The 19,393-nt window shown below is 42.1% G+C and overlaps 2 protein-coding genes across 3 annotated transcripts in view; one reads left to right on the top strand and one right to left on the bottom strand.

Moving 5' to 3' along the window:
* LOC1279207 (uncharacterized) overlaps positions 1-3,221 on the bottom strand; it is a 35,621-nt gene extending 32,400 nt beyond the window's left edge. Inside the window, exons 1-2 of the mRNA XM_061655324.1 lie at positions 2,981-3,221; positions 1,646-2,058 (exon numbers count right to left, since the gene is read on the bottom strand). Coding sequence (XP_061511308.1) covers positions 1,646-1,709 — 64 coding nt within the window. The 5' untranslated portion in view covers positions 1,710-2,058; positions 2,981-3,221. The remainder of the gene's footprint in view (positions 1-1,645; positions 2,059-2,980) is intronic.
* Positions 1-19,393, top strand: part of LOC3292069 (uncharacterized) — a 202,709-nt gene that overhangs the window by 123,982 nt on the left and 59,334 nt on the right. For both annotated transcript variants that reach the window (XM_061655321.1, XM_061655320.1), the window contains exons 7-10: positions 9,162-9,226; positions 9,944-10,184; positions 11,389-11,525; positions 12,310-12,415. In XM_061655321.1, coding sequence (XP_061511305.1) covers positions 9,162-9,226; positions 9,944-10,184; positions 11,389-11,525; positions 12,310-12,415 — 549 coding nt within the window. The remainder of the gene's footprint in view (positions 1-9,161; positions 9,227-9,943; positions 10,185-11,388; positions 11,526-12,309; positions 12,416-19,393) is intronic.

Here is a 19,393-nt window from a genome sequence, read left to right as displayed (position 1 = left end):
GGCGCGGTCTATTTGGGGATTGAACCCATGACGGGCATGTTGTTAAGTCGTACGAGTGGACGACTGTACTACGAGACCGGCTATATAAATAATATAAGCACACAGAAAAAAATCTTTCACAAAGGATCCAAAAACAAAATGGTTAATTGAAGTGTAATTCTTATATGCCCTCCGATGAACGTTGCGTAGCCCTGTAACCGGGCCATTTTAACTAGTGATATCAAGTTTACCAAGATTACCAAGATTACCGGATATAAGGTAACTGCAAGAAGAAGAATTTGAGGTACATAAATTAGATTTCAGTATCTGATAAAAAGAATCAAATAAGGCCAATAGGCTCAAAGCATCTGCAAATTTCTTATATTCTTCGCCAATATTCTTCGACCAATTCCACTTTTTGGTTGATGTGTTTAATAAAATGTTGCTGGTGATTTGCTGGGCATCATCAATTCTAATTGGCGTACCCGAGCTACGCTCGCACGCGTACTAGGGAGATCGTAAGAGTCAATAAGCTCATGCTCAGCTCATGCGGTAATGTGTCATTACCGTTACAGCACGTGTTGATTTAGCTGCTTATTGGCTATATGTGCGTAAATCAAAAGGCTGGGCTTTTTATGAACCATATAAAAGATTCCTTTGGTTTTCCTTCGTTTATTGACACATTTTCAGACACTAATTTCTGACGTAATAGTTTATACATGTTGCAAACCAACAGTATTGATTTGTAAACATTTTTTCTAGTTCAATGCTTGGTGGTTTTCTGCTGGTAAACCGGGTTGAAAGTGCCCTTGAGTCGCTCTTGTATAATGTAATTTTATGAAATCTTTGGTGTAATGCAAACCATTGACATGATTTAAGAATATTTTTTAGTGGTGTTCACTCTACGTATATGGTGAATACAACAAAACTATTATGTCTCCACGATAAATAATATAAGCTTTATACATTTAATCACAATTCAAGTGCTTTAGGCAAACGTCAAGTGATTACAAAATTTATCAACTTGGAGAACCTGAACACTGTTTGTATGATCCTTTTTTTTCTTCTTCTTCTTCTGCTTCTTGTTTGGCTCAACAGCTGTTGTCGGTCAAAGCCGACAAGTTGGCTTGACTTTCAGTGACTTATGGATTACCTCATAGCGGGATAGTCAGTCCTAACCATGAGGGCACGGTCCATCCGGGGCTTGAACCCATGATGGGCATGTTGTTAAGTCGTACGAGTCAACGACTGTACCACGAGACCGGCTCAGTTAGTATTCAGTACAACTCACACTCTCGGAACTGTCTCTAGCTGGACGCTTTGATATTCCGCTAATGAAGACGTTTGTTAGATTGTGCTACGGCTCCATATATTTTTTCTTGCTTGTTATTCCTTCAACATATATCCACCATAATCCGACCCATTCTCTCGGCGGAACAGGTTGCTATTCATTTTCGTTGAGTACATATTTAACAACGACAAAGGAAAACAGGAACCAGAAGCATGGTCCCTCTGCACTCCGTGCCGGGAAATGCGGGAGTTGGCCACCTGAACCGTACATTCTTAAGGGGTTTTTGGGTGGTTCTACGAACGTTGGGGGGGAGGGGGGGGGGGTAGGAAGTGATTAGGGCAAGCAGACGAATGTGCAATGGGCTTGCGTTCTTACCGTTAATTAACGTCCTTTCATAATTTGCCGTCGGAACACAAACAAGAAATACCACTCCAGGCATCCTTCAGGCTGCGGGGCATTCAAAACCCGCCGCTGCTGCTGCCACAACGAATAGGGGCCGGTTTTCCGCGTTTGCCTGCGAGATCAGAAACGGTAGTAGCCGCAGCAGCAGCAGCAGATCGGTTGTGTGAAGCAGGTTCGGTTGTGTGATTATAATCCGCTCGCTTTCTGCATCAACGCACTACAGGCACTGTTTGCTGTTAGTACACGCGTACACTGGAACACATTCTTTTGCGACACACACACACACACACACACACACACACACACACACACACACACACACACACACACACTCCTAGTTACTAGCACGGGGGGTAAGTTAGTTGCTAGCTGGTTATAAGAATCTACTATAAAAAAGCAACGAATTTAGACGTAATTTGCTCAAAATTCTTTGCCAGGTGTTTGCGCTCTGGTTGCCGGTTTGCTTGCACGAGCGGACAGAATTACAAGAAACGATTTGTCAGGCAGCAAGGAAGAACAAGTGCACAAAAACATTTTCCAATTTTACTCCCACCAGCCAGCCAGAATTCGCATGAGATGTGTTAAAAGTTATTGGGCTTGTTTTTGTTGCCGCCCTGAAGCAAACATTTCGCACACGGAATTCTGCCAATCCCAACCTGCCCCCAAAAAAAGGACAGCAAGCAACAATTAAATTATCTTTCGCACGGCAAACATCAAAGGAAACAATTAATTCTTGGCTGTTTTTCTGTCTCTTTTTCACACACACACACATACACCCACAAACGCGGACGCACCAACACACCGTGTTTCCGTTTTCGAACGCAACAACGCGTGTGCAATCGTCATGCCAAAAACCCGCGCTGGCGGTGGCTGGAGTTGGTCCGTCACTGGAAAGTGTTGTGTTGCGCGCTTATGAAAATTGCGTACGAGAGGGTTGAAAGTTTGGTGAAAAGTTGGCGTGTTGAAATCGGTGGTAGGTACAACGGTTAATTTTGCCAACCAAACCAAACGACAGGGGAACCCGTAACCAGGGGCGGGTTGGGTGTGATGTTTTTCATCCTTCTAGTTCCAACAACTCTGCTGTTGCCTTTGCGCACATTCCGTACAACGATGAAGTTGTTTCACCATTCCACCATTTCCTCTTCCCTTGCGTTGGTGTAGGTGTAGGTACGCGTAAAGTTCTCACCAACTGTTCGCCCCCTAAAACAATTTTCCCACATCTTTCCGAACACACCCTAATAACAGATCCGGCTGCTTGGAGCATTCGCTAAAGAGTGAGATGAGCCTGACGCGGGATCTGCCGCGAACCTTTGATCACACCGTAGCAGATGCTTTTCCTTCGCTAGGATGCTTTTTTCGGGAACAAACAGACGCCGCAAGACGAAAATAGGACGAATTCGTGTTGCTACAGGAAATGATCCTGAATGGAGAAATATAAGCCCGATAGCACTTCACTCGTTTTCGTTTTCGGAAGTTCACTTGTCACTCCACAGAACACACAAGTGGACTAACCGGTCGCTACGCTAAACTGGTCAAAAGTGTTGCACTTTACGGTCGCATAAAAACGTCGGCCTACTAATTAATCTGACGAGCCAGTTCCGGTCCAAGCGCGTTCGTCAAACACTGGGCACTGGAAGTAATTAGAGTTTGTATGTAAAGTGAAGAGTGCACTAGTTGCAACAGTTCACCTCGCTAGATGGTAGAGAGTTACTGGTGAAACCTTTTTGTTGGGCTTTTACAAGAACCACATGAATGAAAAACGCCTAACAAATAAATACTACTCGCACACTTTACCGATTTCTTACTACATAACATCCCGTTGGAATACGGCAAGCAACACATGTTTACATTATACCCTTCGAAGGAGGTTTGCTGTTGGTCGATAGGATTGTCCCAAACCCCATTCCGGAAATGGGTGGAAAATACGACACACAACTTAGACCCGCACCCGATATGTGGGAGAGGGGTCACGTACGCAGCATTAAACGCTGCCTAACTTAAGTCAGTCGGGCCCAACAAACTTTCCACCGCACTGATCCGATGAAGGCATTAAGAATGGGTTTTCCGAAATAGGATTTTATCATTTCGAAGGCAATGTGCGTGGGACGGTTTTGATTGGTAAGGTAGTTAAATAACGGAACCAACTCTCCTACTGGTTTTTTTGCGCAGGCACAGGTAAAATTTAGGTCGTCGGAAGTGCTTTAGACAGTTCTATATGTGAATGGTGGTGAATTATTTACATTACAATAATTCATTTTGGGAATTGCTCCCTTTTACGTAAAAACTCAAATGCTTTTTGCGATGCTTTATGAAAAAGTTTCTAGAGGTTCGTAAAGTTCCAAAAATAGCGAGCCAGTGTTTGCTCTTTGGATAAGACTTCCAGTTGATAACAATGGAATATAACTTTGAGGGGGGTCCTTTTTGTTTGAGAAAAGCAATTCACGTTCTCATGTCTTTGTGATATGATGTAGCATATATTCTCTCATAGCTTTGCGATAGTATGATACCATATAGAAAAAATGTGACAAAACTAGCGAATTAATTCAATGGTAATAGATTACATGCTTTTTGGATAACATTGAAGAACTGAACTTTGTTGTACTTTGTGATCCTCCTATTCTTGAGCTTTATGAGTATTCACTTACAGTGATAAGGTATAGCTCTTGCTAACGGGCTACCTTGACTGAAAATCCGTAATATCCGTAACTATCAAGCACACCTAACAATAGACATACTGCGAAAGTGCACAAAACGGTTTACGGTCGGAAAGCTCACCCCGGAAACTACCTTGGAATCGCTGATTTGTGGCTTATGGTAAATGTACGTATGGTTATGTACGCCAGCTTAATAGCATCACTCTCCTTAAAATTGCTTTTTGAAAGTGTGCATAATCATCAGCAAACCGCATATGAGAGTACCTGTAAATGCAAACCTAACGATCCGCCGAGAAAATAGCTCCTCAATTGTCGCCAGTCGGTGCATCGTGGTACATTCGTTAAGTTCATTCTGCTTCGTACGTACTTTCCAACGAAAATCGAGTATAATTATGAGAAGTGCAACAACAAATGATTTTTCAGGATTTTTCAACGCAACGTACCTCATGCCGGTTAAAAGGAATGCTTGTTTTCGTTGTTGCTTGTGACGCGTTTTCATGCGAGACACAAGTCTCAAACATACAACGGTCTGCGTCTCTCGTCGGCGTTCGTCAGAGAGTTAGAGTATATGTGTGTATGTATGTCTGATGGTTTTGCTTGTTTGTTGCGAGCCACAACCCGCTAATTGAAGTATTTGTCGTGTGAAAAGGGCCAACCGGCAAACACCGGGCGAGCACTGCCGGGCGGACCTGGTGCCGGCCTGTCCCTTGATTTCCACTTAATGAGAACAACCACCTGACGAGTTCATAGGGTTCTCAGCAGCCCAGCTCCAGACACTCCCGTAAAGTATGGTGGGCTTTTTTTTGCAAGCACTGGCCATGTTCTGAGCCTTTGCTGAGTTATTTCACTCGTTGGCGTTTCGTGTACACCTTTTGTGTCAAACACCGGTGGTGCGCTCTGTATCAAACATCAACGGAGGGTGAAAAATGGCATAAAGAAAACACTGAACCACCTCGTTGCAACACACAGCCGCTGCCGCGAGACGAGTGTACCGAGCACTGATGCTGGCTTTTTGCATTTGATAATTAAACGAATATGCTAATTAATTTTCTAGATCACGTCAAAACCAAGCCCCGTATCGCTCGGTGGCCTCTTTCCAAAGAGCCCCCGTTCGGCGGCACACATGAAAGCGATCGAGATCTCCGCATGGGATACAAACGAGCTGTACCCGTGTGTGGTGTGCTACCCGTTGGTTCCATCGGTCGTCCAGTGAGGCCTCATTTGGCACTGTTTGTGTGTGTACGTTGTGATACTGTGGCATATTGTTGCGTGTCACATACGTCGGAGGTGATACCCGCAACATGACGTTGTTTAAAATCACAGTCGCATTAAACAAGCAGCACTGTGGTTGGCACATTAATGTAGAGGTGTAGTGCGAAGAGTGTTTTCGTCGAAGGATTGGAATTACGAATGGTTGGGATTCAATTCAATACGTCAATAGGCACTTTAAATGTTACTTAATGTTAGCAAATGTAGTTGTATAACATTCTCAAAGAAAAAAAAAATCCTATTATTTATAATTACAAAATCAATAAAGACAGCGTTCCACGTTTTTCTCAGGTTCGGGACTTACAGTGGCCGGCAATATAAAGTGGCCACTACTTACAATTTTACATTTTTTCCATTTTTTCCGTGAAAAATGAAGTTACTATACTGCTTTATTTTTTGAAACATTGTTCGTGATATGCTTAAGAATGCGCAGTACCATAGCATGGCAAAAATGAGAAGTTTGATTCAATAAAAAATATTTTTTCCAAAATTGATCAAAATCACTGTGCCAAAATAAAGTGCCCACTTTATTCATTCTATAGAAAATATTTTTCTGAACAAATATAACATCAAATTTATAATTTATATGCGTTCCTCTCGCATTCTTTACATTTTTGAGGATCTTTGACATATTTTTTTTTTTTTGTTTTATTTGCACATATTTGGCATTTGTTCTTCCTAGGAGTATTTCAGAGCTTTAACATATTTTGTTTTTTCCTAATCACGTCATTCTCACCACATTTGCATCAAAATTTGCACACGAAATCTCGATAGGATTAAAGTTAAGACTAAGTAGGAGCCATTAAAGAAGTTTTATTCGATTTGAATGAAAAAAAATTAAAAAATTCTTTGTTTTAACTTGAGTCGTCTTCCTGTTGTAACATAAATTTATTTACTAACTCCGTAATTTTCACAGAAAACAGATAAATTCACACAGGATGCTTATACAGGTATAAGCTTTCATTATGCCGTCGATTCATACCATGCTCTCCACTCCTCGCATAGAAAACCCCTCTCTGGTCATCACATTGCACTCTTCATACATATTGGTTTGTTGGATCGCGTCTAGATATTTTTGAACATCAGTTCTAATTTGGACTCATCTGTCCAAATATCAGTTTTTCAACAATCTAACGATATATCTGCATGTTCTTGATCATATTGAAGCCAATTGGCTTTGTTAGATTGCTGTAGCTCGAGCGAGGAAGTTGAAGGACGCCACATCTAACGGGCAGTAAATTACGAAAATTGCAATGTGATAGCTAGGGGGTGTTTATCTTCAGGAGTAGCGTAAAAACTGGTGTGAATCGAAAGTACAACTATGGCTGATACCTTTTTTAACATTCTTCATCAATACTTTGGGATATTTCTTTTAAAAAAATGGGGTTTGAAAGCTAAAAACATGTTCCTACAGGCTAACATCTCAACACACACAATCAATACAAAAACATTTCTCTATTAGTATCGTATGAAACACCTTGCATGTCCTCCATGAAGTCTAAATCTTGGTTCCATCGAGAATTTGAGGCAGATTCTATGTGCTAAGGTGGATAAAACTGGTGTCACAAACAAATAAATTGAAATTTAAAGCTCTGGATAACGCTTGAGAAGAACCAGATGCAAAAACTAGATGCAGAACTAGATAAACCTTTAAAAATTAGAAAAAAATACGCCAAAGATCATCGAACATGTAAAGAATGCAAGAAGAACGCATATAAATTAAAAGTTTGATGTTATATTTGTTCAGAAAAATATTTTCTGTACAATGAATAAAGTGGGCACTTTATTTTGGCACAGTGATTTTGATCAATTTTGGAAAAAATATTTTTTCTTGAAGCAAACTTCTCATTTTTGTCATGTTTTGGTACTGCACATTCTTAAGCATATCACGAACAATGTTTCAAAAAATAAAGCAGTACAATAACTTCATTTTTCACGGAAAAAATGGAAAAAATGTAAAATTGTAAGTAGTGGCCACTTTATATTGCCGGCCACTGTAGGAGTTATTTTAGACAGTAAGCTTAGTTTATCTAGCCATTATCAAACTATCGTCACTGAAGCTCTTAAACTATTAGGATTTGTCTTACGTGTCTCAGCCGATTTTAAAGATCCTTTCAGTTTAAAAACATTATGCTGTTCTTTAGTCCGTCCCATCCTGGAATTTGCCAGTGTAATTTGGTGTCCCCATCAGATTACATACATAGAAAAAATTTAAAAAAATCAGAAAAAAATCACACTTGTTATGTTTCATCGTCTTCCCTGGTCAAACCAAATTCCACGTCCTTCTTATAATGTTCGGTGTTTATTATTTGGCTTAGAGACTTTACAGCATAGGAGAACTACTGCTCAAATAACTTAGGCATAAATAATTAATTGGAGATTTTGATGCACCTGACATTTTAAAGTTTATTTGCTTTTCTACTCCCTCTAGAGGTCTTAGAAGTAGAGAGTTACTAAGAAGCCCTATTAGATCGACTGGTTTTGTTGCCAATGATCCACTGCTCAAAATGATTGATGTTTATAATAGGTTAGGATTATCAGCAGATTTCAATCAATCCGTTAGTCAGCTGCGTCAGCATATTCGAGTTAGTTCTAGGGCCTTACTTTAAACATGTACATTGTAAGCATTTAGTTATTTAGACATACTGTCCGATAACTGTGATTTAAATAAATAAATAAATAAATATACCTCAGGCCACCTTAAGGGAACGTCTACGTCTAGCTCGGTTAAGGAATTAGTAAATTTGTTAATTGTTATTAATTATGAAAAAGCTGTCTTTGTCAAGTCAGCTTTTGAGTTTTTTGTCGGCTTTTGAGTGTAATGATCTGATGATCTGATTTGAATTCTCTTTCGGGGAATGGAATGATTGTTTACTGTTGTTTACATTTATGTATAAACTATGATCTACCTGTATCATATAACCATCACAATTCCATATTGGAGCCTAATTGTTTGCTTATTTTTAATTATACTCTCATGAATAAACATATAACTCACGCTGTTCATTATCTCAAAAAATACTCCAGATATGTTTATACACAAAAGCAATACACAAAGTATCAATGAGACTTTTAAGGAACCTAGGAAAGATCTTGCTTATTGAGGTTGCTTTCGTATGCACAACAAAGTTACAAATATTATGTGTCATGCATGCTTTTGTTTTTTTGCCATTTAAATAATCATAGTATTTAACATGCGTTGTGTAATGCTACGCAAATAACTGAAGGTCACAAATATTTACCCGTTGCACCTAATTTTTTGAAAAACTCCCTAACAATTGTTAAAATGCTTGAAAAAATGGGCTTAAACTTCTCTCAAGAATCAATTTAAAAAAACCGATAACGTTTTAATTCGTCTCAGCGTGTAGGTTCGTCAAATAATGCAATTAAAAAATATTTAAAAAAAGATATGACATTTCTATGGGCACCTCTTCATCTCTTCCATTCTTTGACTAAATGCTAGTTTTATAAACGATAAATCCATTTTAAATGTGACAAATAATTCATTCCCAGAATAAAAGCATAATAATATATTTAACCCATTTTTCTTTTTCTCTTTATTGCAGATCAACCGGTTTTTGAGGAATTTTAATCTATCCAAAATCAATGATCTGGAAGTTTTTGCTACGAAGTAAGTAGACTGATACGATTTTTTTGTGTCACCGCCCCGCCCCGTCTGCTTGTTGAAAGGTCATTTTACCAAATCATGACGTTATCAATTCCCATGACCATTTCATTAAATTCAATGTACCTTTTTCCCGCCAACGACACACCTCCAGCGAGCCTCCCCAAAAGACTTTAATGTTTACATTGCAAAGTGTACCTGAAACACCTTGCCTAATTACTTCAATCCAACGATAATTACACACGTAACTAAATCTAAAATCCCTCCCGGTCCTTAAATTAGCACACGCTGCTCTACCTTCCCAAACAGCAGCGTGGTACCGAGCGGGACACGACCTTTCCGTTAATCTCATTGCCATTCGTGCCTGTGCTTCGTGGAACATCCCTAAAGAAGTCATCATATCTCGGTATACCGTTTGATCCTCTTGACCCGCGCAACGATGCTCGATACCAATGCATACACACACATACACGTACACGTTCATACATTTAGTCCTAGTCAGCGCTTATAGCTAATTACCATGCCAGCCCCTCGGCGGCGGCACCGTCCGATTACAAGCATACCAACAAGGTTCAATCACCTGGGCGTTTGGGTGGGTGAGGGTTTTCATTGCCGGTATTTTCTTTACACATTTTATAAAAACACACCACCACACCGCCTGGCACGGGTATGGGGTTCTTGCTTCGCCGGTTCACTCATCGACCTTTACCGTTTAATCCACAGGACAAACGCGATCCCTACCGGAGCTAGTAGTGGTGGAGCATCGGGCACGAAAGCTGCCGCACCGGCAACAACTGGAGCCGGAGTCGGTGAGGTGATGTTTCAATTTTTTGGCCCCAAAATCGACTCGAGCCGGGTACGAGAAGCGATGGAGAAAATGACGGAGCGGGGCCGCATCGGGAACGTGAGTCTCGTCCCGGGGACGAAGCTTTCCTTTCGCCAGGACGTTGGTCTAATGCTGCAGGTAGGTTACGTAGTTCTCGTTCGCCCGACGATACATACCTTGGACACAAACGCGCACGAACGGTACACAGGACGGGACCGCACTGGTTACTTCATGTTTTGATGGCCATCGAATGCCATAGGTCGTTAATGGAGCATGTTTGTGTATGGTAGTGTTTTTCCGTAGAACAGGTTTTTCGCCGCTCCGACGGCTAAAGCGTCAATGTAGGTTCTTTTCCGCGAAGGCTCCCAGAAGCTCCCACTTGCACCGGAAACTTATTTCCGGCTGCTGCTGCTGTAACATCGCTCCTCAGAAAGAGCATCCTCATTGACGGGATGGATAGACTGTGGCAGCCGTCCTTCCACGAAACAAGCTGCTCGCAGGTCGGGTCAGATTATGACCAGCGAACCGAACAAGCCGACTAGCTCTTCCGGTTTTTTTCCCCACCGGTCCACGACGTTGTTTTAGTTTTCCAACGGTGCACGCGAACATTGCGTTAATTTCCCGATAATTAATCCGCTGTGTTAGTGGGTAGTTTAATGTATCGAAATTACATGTTCCTTCCTGCTTCCTTAAAGCACAACCAGCTATTAAACTCTTTGCGGCCATATGCTTGAATTCAACATGTTAATCATCACTCGAAATCAAAAATGTCCATCATCCTCATTTTATCCTCAACAATGTTGCATCAAATCTTCAATCCTTCTTTATGAATCCCTCTATATAATGTCCGAATTGACACTGGCAGCAAGATTGATGATGGTGTCCAATTTATTTACCTGTCAGCATCCAGCACGTAACCGGAGGATAATCGATAACGATGGTCCTTATTCCACCTATCCCTCTAAAGCATCAAATTTAGGAGCGTCCTCCCCTGGTTTGAGTCCATTTATGCACAGATTTGAGCTACCATTTTTGACCCACTTGGTCGGAAGTGTTGTCACCAAGCTAAACCGTCCCGGGCCCTCGGTGGGTAATGTATACAAATTTGTGTCCTCTCGCTCGACCTTGGACTTGTGTCCCCTCATCGTCGGACCATTAACAACCAGTGCTGTGTCTTGTTGCTTGGAAAATTGTACACTCCTTTGTGCTTCCGGTGCCTGAAACATCCTCACAACTCTCTCACTCGCTCTTTCTCCCTCTCTTATACGATCTAGTGCGCATCTTGCTTGAAATATAATTCTACCTCTCTCCTTTTTACACTCATTTCATCTCGCTCCTGCAGTCGGTGGTCATCAATCAAAAGGGACCGATCCGGGAGAACACCGAGTTCATACTGTCCTGTGTGGCGCAGGGCTCATCAACAATGTCCTTCCGGTGGTACAAGAACGGCTACTTCGTGAACGTGACCAAAGCAACAAGGTAAATCGCTCAAAATAGGAACAATCAACAGGACTGGCAAAGGGGCAGCCGAAGGGAAAGGGAGTGCCGTTTTCTCGCATTCAAGACTACCGCAACCGGAGAAGCTGGCTGGCCATTTGAGTCTCATCCATCATCGCGCACACGGAACCGCCGACCCGGCAACGATGAAGGCAAAGGCCGTCCGAAATTAGTTCAAAAAGCCGTCGTTGAAGAAAAAGTAATACGACTAACAGGACGGGGAGGGGAAGCACATCCAGTCCCGGAAAACGACGAGAGACGCACATCAGATAGAAAGAATGGTAGCTGGGGCAGGGCGCAACCTCAGAGCGGGCCGGTCTTGATGTGGTTGAAACTTTGGGATTAGCTCTCGAGCGGGCGGCGGCTCTCGGGATGTGGGAAGCATGAAAGTCCAAAAACCTTTGATATGTTAAACATGTCATCCAGCCATAACCCTCCACGATGCAGGGACAGCAGGATCTGACCGGCTTCGGGGCTGTTCCTTCTGCGCTGCTTCCATCCCGCCGAGCAACGGCTAGAGGTTATTTCAACAGATGATGTTGTTTCTTCCGAAAGCACAACAAACGCTACCTAAACCCTGCACCTATGCCTGTGCTGTCAAAAACTGGAGAAGGCGGGGAGGGCGCTGTCTTGTGTGTTCCTCAAAACCAACCAACACAACGATCTAACGAGTTTCCTTTTTTACCGTTTTCCTTTCACCGCGCTGGACACTCTCGGTTTGCTTCGCCGTACTCCGCCTTTGGACGAAACGTCATTATTAATGCAGAAACATGTGGACCCGCCTGCTGCCACTGGACTCGAAAGATCACTACACGGCCCTGCTGGGCATCAACCGGGCGAACCGTCTTGACGAGGGCATTTACACCTGCCAGGTAAGTGTAACAGCAGCAGCAGCAGCAGCTGTAACGAAGCGCAAATCGTTGCAAACTGAGAGGATGCCGAATCGATGCTTGGTGTTTGCAGGAAAAACTGCTAACAGTTAAAGCCAAAAACTAAGCCCCATCCTTCCTAGCTCTCCTTAGCAAAGGTGGCCGATAGTTGGTCGGAGAAAAATGAAGATGTATTCTCATGCCGGGGAGAATACAATCGGGCGAAAGGGAACGGCCCCATGAGACCAAAATGCTCCTACGTGATGTTCTGAATTGGATTAAGATTTGATTGGATGAAACCCTGCCCCTCGGACGTTGTCTGGTTTCAGTAGGTCGGTAGTCGCACACGAAGGGAAATTCATTCGAAACGGAATCACAATTTCTTAGAACAATGCTAACCATGTGTTCGAGGTGAAAGTGAACTGTTAGTGATAATCGCTACATTTTAGAAGTTAACCATGTTACCCTCGAGCTTAACGGTTTGGTAAACCTATTTAGGTACTAAAGTCATTACGACGAATTGTAACCATTGTTTCCGTTTTGTCGTTTAATGGGATACAACAGACTCTTAGTTCTATCAAATGAATCCAATTTTTTCAACAAATTGCATATATTTAGGCGTTCTACAGCGCGATTTCTATAATCAAGGCTGTTTCGCACTAAGTGTAAAATTATTCACTTATTGCTATTTTCTATCCCAAATTTTCATCAATATTGGATGTTTGCTTACATTACTACCATTCGGTGGATTTTTTTTACAATCCATATTATTTGGCCTTGTATGAAACGTTATCCACGACAAACGTCCGCTGTAAACGCCTGTTCTAGAAATAACACAATCCTTGGTTTTTACTCGTCATGCTGTGCTGTGGCACAGAAGAACATTTCTGGCGAGCTGTTTTACCTTCATGGAAACAGAAGCAGCAGTTTAGCTACGAAATGTATCTTCCAAGCGCAACGACTAGAAACTCCACGATGGTTCCCAGAAGCTTCGAAAATAACGCTCTGTCCTTACGCAAAAAATAAGGCAAGTGGGCCAAATTAAATAAAATATTTTGAACAATTTCATATAGCTTGTAGGTACTGTGGAACATGTCTAAATCATTCTTCCCTGAATGGTCATAACGAATGGCCTTTCCTAGAAGCTGCCATAAATCGCTGGTGGTCATCGTTTTATTCCGCAACAGTTGCTTTGAAAATGTTCTGTGTTCAAAAAACAGTCTGTCAGTTCAATGCACATTGGGCAAACGCCTGTATAAAAATCGAAAAACCAACTTCATCGCAGGTTTACACCATAATCATTTTCTTAAAATAGATACTTAAACTTAGTTGAAACCAAAATATTTCACGTTTTTATCTTAAACTTACTGAGAAATAGGCCACCAAAGTGTAAACTTTGGGTTTTTTGTCCCAACTTTGAGCTATTTTTCGACCGAATATAAACCATCATATTTTAGTATATGATGGTTAGATTTTGATAATCAATGTGTCGTTGGAAAGGTTTTTTGTCATACTTTGATGTTATGTCTTAATATTTTGCAAAAACTTGTTTTTAAAGTTCATAAATGATTGAAAACCAAACATCACTGCAGATTTTTGGATATTTTTATTTTGGAGAGTGTTTTTTTTTATGATTCGACTCGATTTCACTCGTGAGTCGTATATCATTGGAAAGATCAACAATTTTCCTACGCATTGTCGTTAAAATTAGCTGCGACCATCTGCGACCCCGAAAATTATTAAACTTTTTCTTGAAAATAGCGCGAACGATTTTGACGTGTTGTCGTATGAGCCATACACCACCAGTATCCAACTACCTGTCATAAACGGGCATTTGAAACAAACAGGCAGAAAAACAGTTTAAAAAGGTCGTAAGATAGGAATCGGTTCTTTTCCAAACAAACCATGAAAAACACAACTTTTTTAGTGCGTAATACTTTAAAAATTCGTTTACAGTCAGAAACTTATTCCGCCTTCGTTTTAATTCCTAACAATTATTATTGATGCTGTCAACTGATACGTAATAATGCAATGTTGTGAGCGATAATTATTAAGTTTTATTCGCTGTCTTGACGATTTAAGTATAGGACTACCCTGTATAGTAAGAGCAATTGTATTGAATGAAGATAAATTGCAATAGCACGAGGAATTGATTTTCATCCCGGCGTTTGTATGGCGGTTGCCCACTGTGCAATGGGATGTTTTTAAGTACAAAATTATAACTGGCTGTTACTGAAACATGTCTTGAACAGTTCTGTTTCAGCATATTGAATTGCTGTACAGAAAGGTGATTTAAAATGTTAACTAAAAAAAGTGTGTTTCCAATAAACGTTTTGAACAGTTTTCTTTATAGAATAAACTAGAGGAGTTGATGTTTAAAGAAGCAAAATCGTTAAATAATTGCTGAATCACATACGGCAGTAATTAAACATATTTGTACGGAACACTCTTTATCTCAGCTCTTTACAATGTAGGCAGTCATCAACATTCCCATACTGAGATCAAATTAGGATCTGATTTTCTGATGCAAAGCAACCCTTCACGCTTGTCAGCATTTACCATGGTAGGACATGGTAGGATTTGCAATATACTAAGAATGTGATAATGAATATTTCCTTTCTTCTCTTGGAAATTGTCAAGTTAATGAGAGAAAGAGTTACCGAGACTGCTTTCGAGGAATTGGGGTGAAAAATTGTGAAAATCCTTTCAAAATTGTTGGTATTTGATTTAACAGAAGGTGCTACGTGCAGTGATCGTTGTTCTTTTGACAACAACAAAAAGTCTTAAAAATTCCACCGAAAATATATTTCCATCTGGCATGAGGTTACGAAAGCAGTGCCTAATATTACGTGACATTGCTTCATGCGAAAACTCCACCGGTCACATGTCAAAACCGTGCCTGAGATGGTGCAAAGAGGTGAAACTTTTTTTTCGGAAAAGAGGTTCGTAGTTGCTGTCTGCAAATTAGTACCGTAGCCTGCCTGCTCCAACCCCCCCCCCCTCTCCCCCCTCAAACGCTTCAGGTGCAGTGCGGATGGGCGAATAATTAGTGCCACCTTTAGATTATAATCTTTGCACGCGCGCGCGCGCAAGAGGAAGAATTTTCTCGTAAATGGTCAAACTAAAAACAAACAATCGGGCAAACAAAAGCCTTCCAGTTGACAAGCACGGGGTTTGCAAGAAAAGGCGTCCGTTGAAAGCACACTGTTAGAATTACACTTCAGCGGAACACAAATGCTGGGCAAAACAAAAAAGGTAGGGAGAGAACACAGAGAGAGAGAGAGAGGATTTCATTATTTTCTCCAGTGTGACATTTTCAGCCGCCCTTCGTTAGGGCCTGGCGGATGGTTGCCGGTAGTGTGTAGCTCCCTGGCACGTTCCAAGAGTTTTTCGCGCTTTCATAATATTCATTTTCATTTGCCACATTGCGGTAAAATTTACAATTTAAATCGAAAAAAGTGGCCGGTTTTGCCCGGTCTTCCGACCACGGGTACGCCAGTGCTTTGTGTGTGTGTCATCAGTAGCTGAAAAGCTTTCATTTCTTTTCCTCTGCCTCTCTCGGTTGTTCTCTTAGCGTACCCAGCAAAACAATAGCCAAGAAATGAGAAGCCTATAGTTTTCGCTTGGAACTTCTGAAGTTCCCCATTACCGGCTGATGATGGGTGGGCTTTTCGGAGGAAGCGTAATTTTTCCCACCACTAGGACTGTGTCCTTTCCCTGCACAGTGCTTACCTATTCACCTTCTTATTGTGTAAGCTGCTTGCGGAGAGTGCGGAATTTTCGTTACTCTTACTGAAGCATTACCAACTGGCATTACCGAATCTTGGCCGACCGGCCACATCCGGCCCACACCAGCAGCCGGAGACTAACGACTAATCTTGCTAAGAAGACAAAAGAAAAGCACACGCGGGTGAATAGCGAAGGACGCCGCCACCGTGGGCGAAGAAAATGAAGTGCGAATAATGAGCAAAGATTGCGTGAAATAGTTTCCCTCTTTTGTGCGAATGACTTCTTCTACGCGAGCTCCATTCGCGTATTCGGATTGCGTCGGCTGAGCTTGATGAGCAGCCCGTACGTCGTTCCACCGTCACTGGTTAGCTGGTTGCCGTTCCCACCCCAAATGAAAGCGTGCAAATTTACATCCAGTTGTCAAAGGCAACCCTTCCCCCCCTCCTGCTTTCGGTGAAGCTCCAGCAGATAACTCAAGCTGCGAACACAGAAGCGTGAGCAGTCTGTCAGTCGCGGGAAAGGGCGGAAAGAGTTGTTTAATTATGCAGCTTGTAATAATTAAAAATTAGAACATCTCGCGCACTAGCGCTACTTTTGTCGAGTTCATGCTGGGGTGCGAATGTTTCTTATTTGATCTGTGTCTGCCTGTCTGTGTGGCCCAAGGTCAGAAAGAACATGACGCAAACGGGTTAGACGAGCGTATTTCGCAGCGACGGCGAATATAAACTAATTTTCGTACAATCCCGTTCGTTGGCTAGGTCAAAACACACTCACAGTATCCATTAATGATTCGATCATTCTGAGCGCGTCATGGCTTCTTTTGAAAAGGGATACATCCAAAGGAAACACTGTTAAAAAACCGGGTCAAATATACAGCATTAGTAAAATGCATTTGAAGATGGGAAAACATCGTCCAACATCATTACTGGGACTGGGCTCGGAACGGATACGAGCCCGCTAAGGAAATTATCTTCATCAGAAGAACCTTTCTTCGCAAAACCTTCTACCAAACCGGAGTCGGGAGGCGGAGGTCGTATGACCCCGTGTCTCGGCCGGGGGCAAAGCATACGAAAAAGCTTTTATTCGATCGGCAAGATGCAATCTTTCTTCAGTCCCCCGACTGCTGCTTGCTTCAGTCCGTCCGTTGTGTTTTGTTCTTAATTACGTTTTTATGCAAATGCGTCTGTGCGTTCGCGTCTGTGCCGTTGTAAGTAAATGGCCGAAGGAAGCACAATTTTGCTTCCCAAGTGAGATGCTTTTTTCTCCTTCTACATTCTCCCCCAACCTTCCGGTAGTAGCCTGGGAAAAGTATCTTTTTAACTACGCGACTGAGGCGTATTGCAGCACACGTACCCACAGAGTGTTATGTTACGATGGCTGTGCTTGCTTGTAATGTGGCTGGCGGTATCTGGTCGTGGTGGTGGTGGTGTAATTAAAAAGCTGATTGTCAGCAACACTCGCAGCCCAATGCACATGAATATCAATGTCAGATTTATTGTTAAAAGCAACGAAATGGACAAATAAATAAAGGCTACACTGTTACTCATTCAAACAGCCGTTTGGAACTGGAGTGCAGTTTTCAAACTAATTAACATGAATCAAGCCTAATATTTGAACTAAATTCGTTTGCCAATAAGCGTGCAGTTATTTACATGAAAATGCAAGCAGAAAATAAACACGAAACGAAACCCTACCCGCCTCACAATAAGCTAACAAATGAACAGGCAATAACCACGCAACAACATTGCATCAAATCAACCTACATTGTAATCGCCTGAGCGCTCAAATCACGGCTCGATTCTATTAACCGGAAATCAATTCCATTTCACATTGCATTCGGTCGCTGTTCCACATTGCCCCACTGGCATCCGGTTCTAGCAGCACTCTGCCATTTGCAGTACGCAGCAAGCGAACGAAGCTGTAGGTCATGTGTGCTTTTATCGGGTCACTCTCCAAGCGGTTTAGTTTTAGTGTAGAGTACCACACAAACACACACACACACTCATGCACTGTGAAAAACATTGTAGTTTTATCTGTGTGCACCCGCTCCGAATTAAGAAATGGCCAACATGGAACGGACCGAAAAAAAGCGCACTCGTGGTAATAAATTACACACAATTTACCAGAGCACGGAATCAATTCCACTTAATTTAATTCAACGACTCTCTCTCTCTCTCTCTCTCTCGTTGAACTCGCTTCTTCCCGCCATGGTCTGAAGCTTGTTGAGGATCTATCGTGTGCATTCAATTGCATTGGTGTGTTGCAGTGTTTGCAACCGAAAAGTGTACCCTTCTTTCCATGTTTCTCTCTACGCGCGCCTTTCTTCAGCTGTGCCGCACGCATCTGTTAGATCTATGCTTCGACCTCAACCAGCTTTGCAGCCCGCCGGGACTTCTTTAGTGGTGCTACTGCTACGGCCATCGTTGAAAGCTACGATGAGATTGAGATTGCGGGGTGGACTTACTGCAGCAATCTTACAAAACCCCTGCAAGGGTTTTGGCCTTTGAAGATTTGCAGCCCCTTTGCTAAAAGGAAGTTATGTTATCCGTTTTTTGGGAGAGCTGGCTTTCTCGGTGCCCCTGCTTATGGGGTGCTTATGTTTCATTACAAACTGCATTCATCTGCATCATCACTTAGCTTAAAGAAGTGCCGCTGTTCGGTTGAAAACTGTTTGATGCTGCTGCTTTTGATTGCTGGATGAAGTACGAAGTTCCATTTAGTACATCACAGATACAAACTACAGATACAGAGGGGCAGAAGCAATGGAAAGCATTGAAAAAGAGTTCATTAAAATAATGTCAGCGTTGATGCACTTCAGAATGGCTTTCGCGTTCAAATTGCTAGCAGCAAAGTCATAATGTTGCCTAGGACTAGAGAGCAAATGTTAAATTTAGTCCGTGGATTGCTTTAAATTGTTTATTTAAGGACACAGGACTTTCACTCTGCATAATAGAGAGCTGGAATACAGCATTATCCCCTCTATTCCTGGACACTGCCCAGCAGGGAGCTGTCTTCGGAATCGTTATCGGAAAGATAAATCATTGTCCTAAAATAAATGAACTACCTTAGAACGAGCCAACAGCCAGACAGGCCACTCTCCATCGAAAGCACACCCAACATCGACCACTAAATCGACACGTCTTTACTCGACTACGAAAGCTCCACGCCAAACCCTAACAAAGCAAACCATTAAATGCACATTTATTTCCTATCTCTTGACAAGCTCGTTGACGGGATCGTTTCCGGCGGATA

This window comes from Anopheles gambiae, chromosome 3, assembly GCF_943734735.2.
Source record: "Anopheles gambiae chromosome 3, idAnoGambNW_F1_1, whole genome shotgun sequence".
In the NCBI taxonomy this organism is placed as follows: domain Eukaryota; kingdom Metazoa; phylum Arthropoda; class Insecta; order Diptera; family Culicidae; genus Anopheles; species Anopheles gambiae.
The sequence above is the reverse complement of the archived record's forward strand: the minus strand, read 5'-3'. Positions and strand labels throughout refer to the sequence as shown.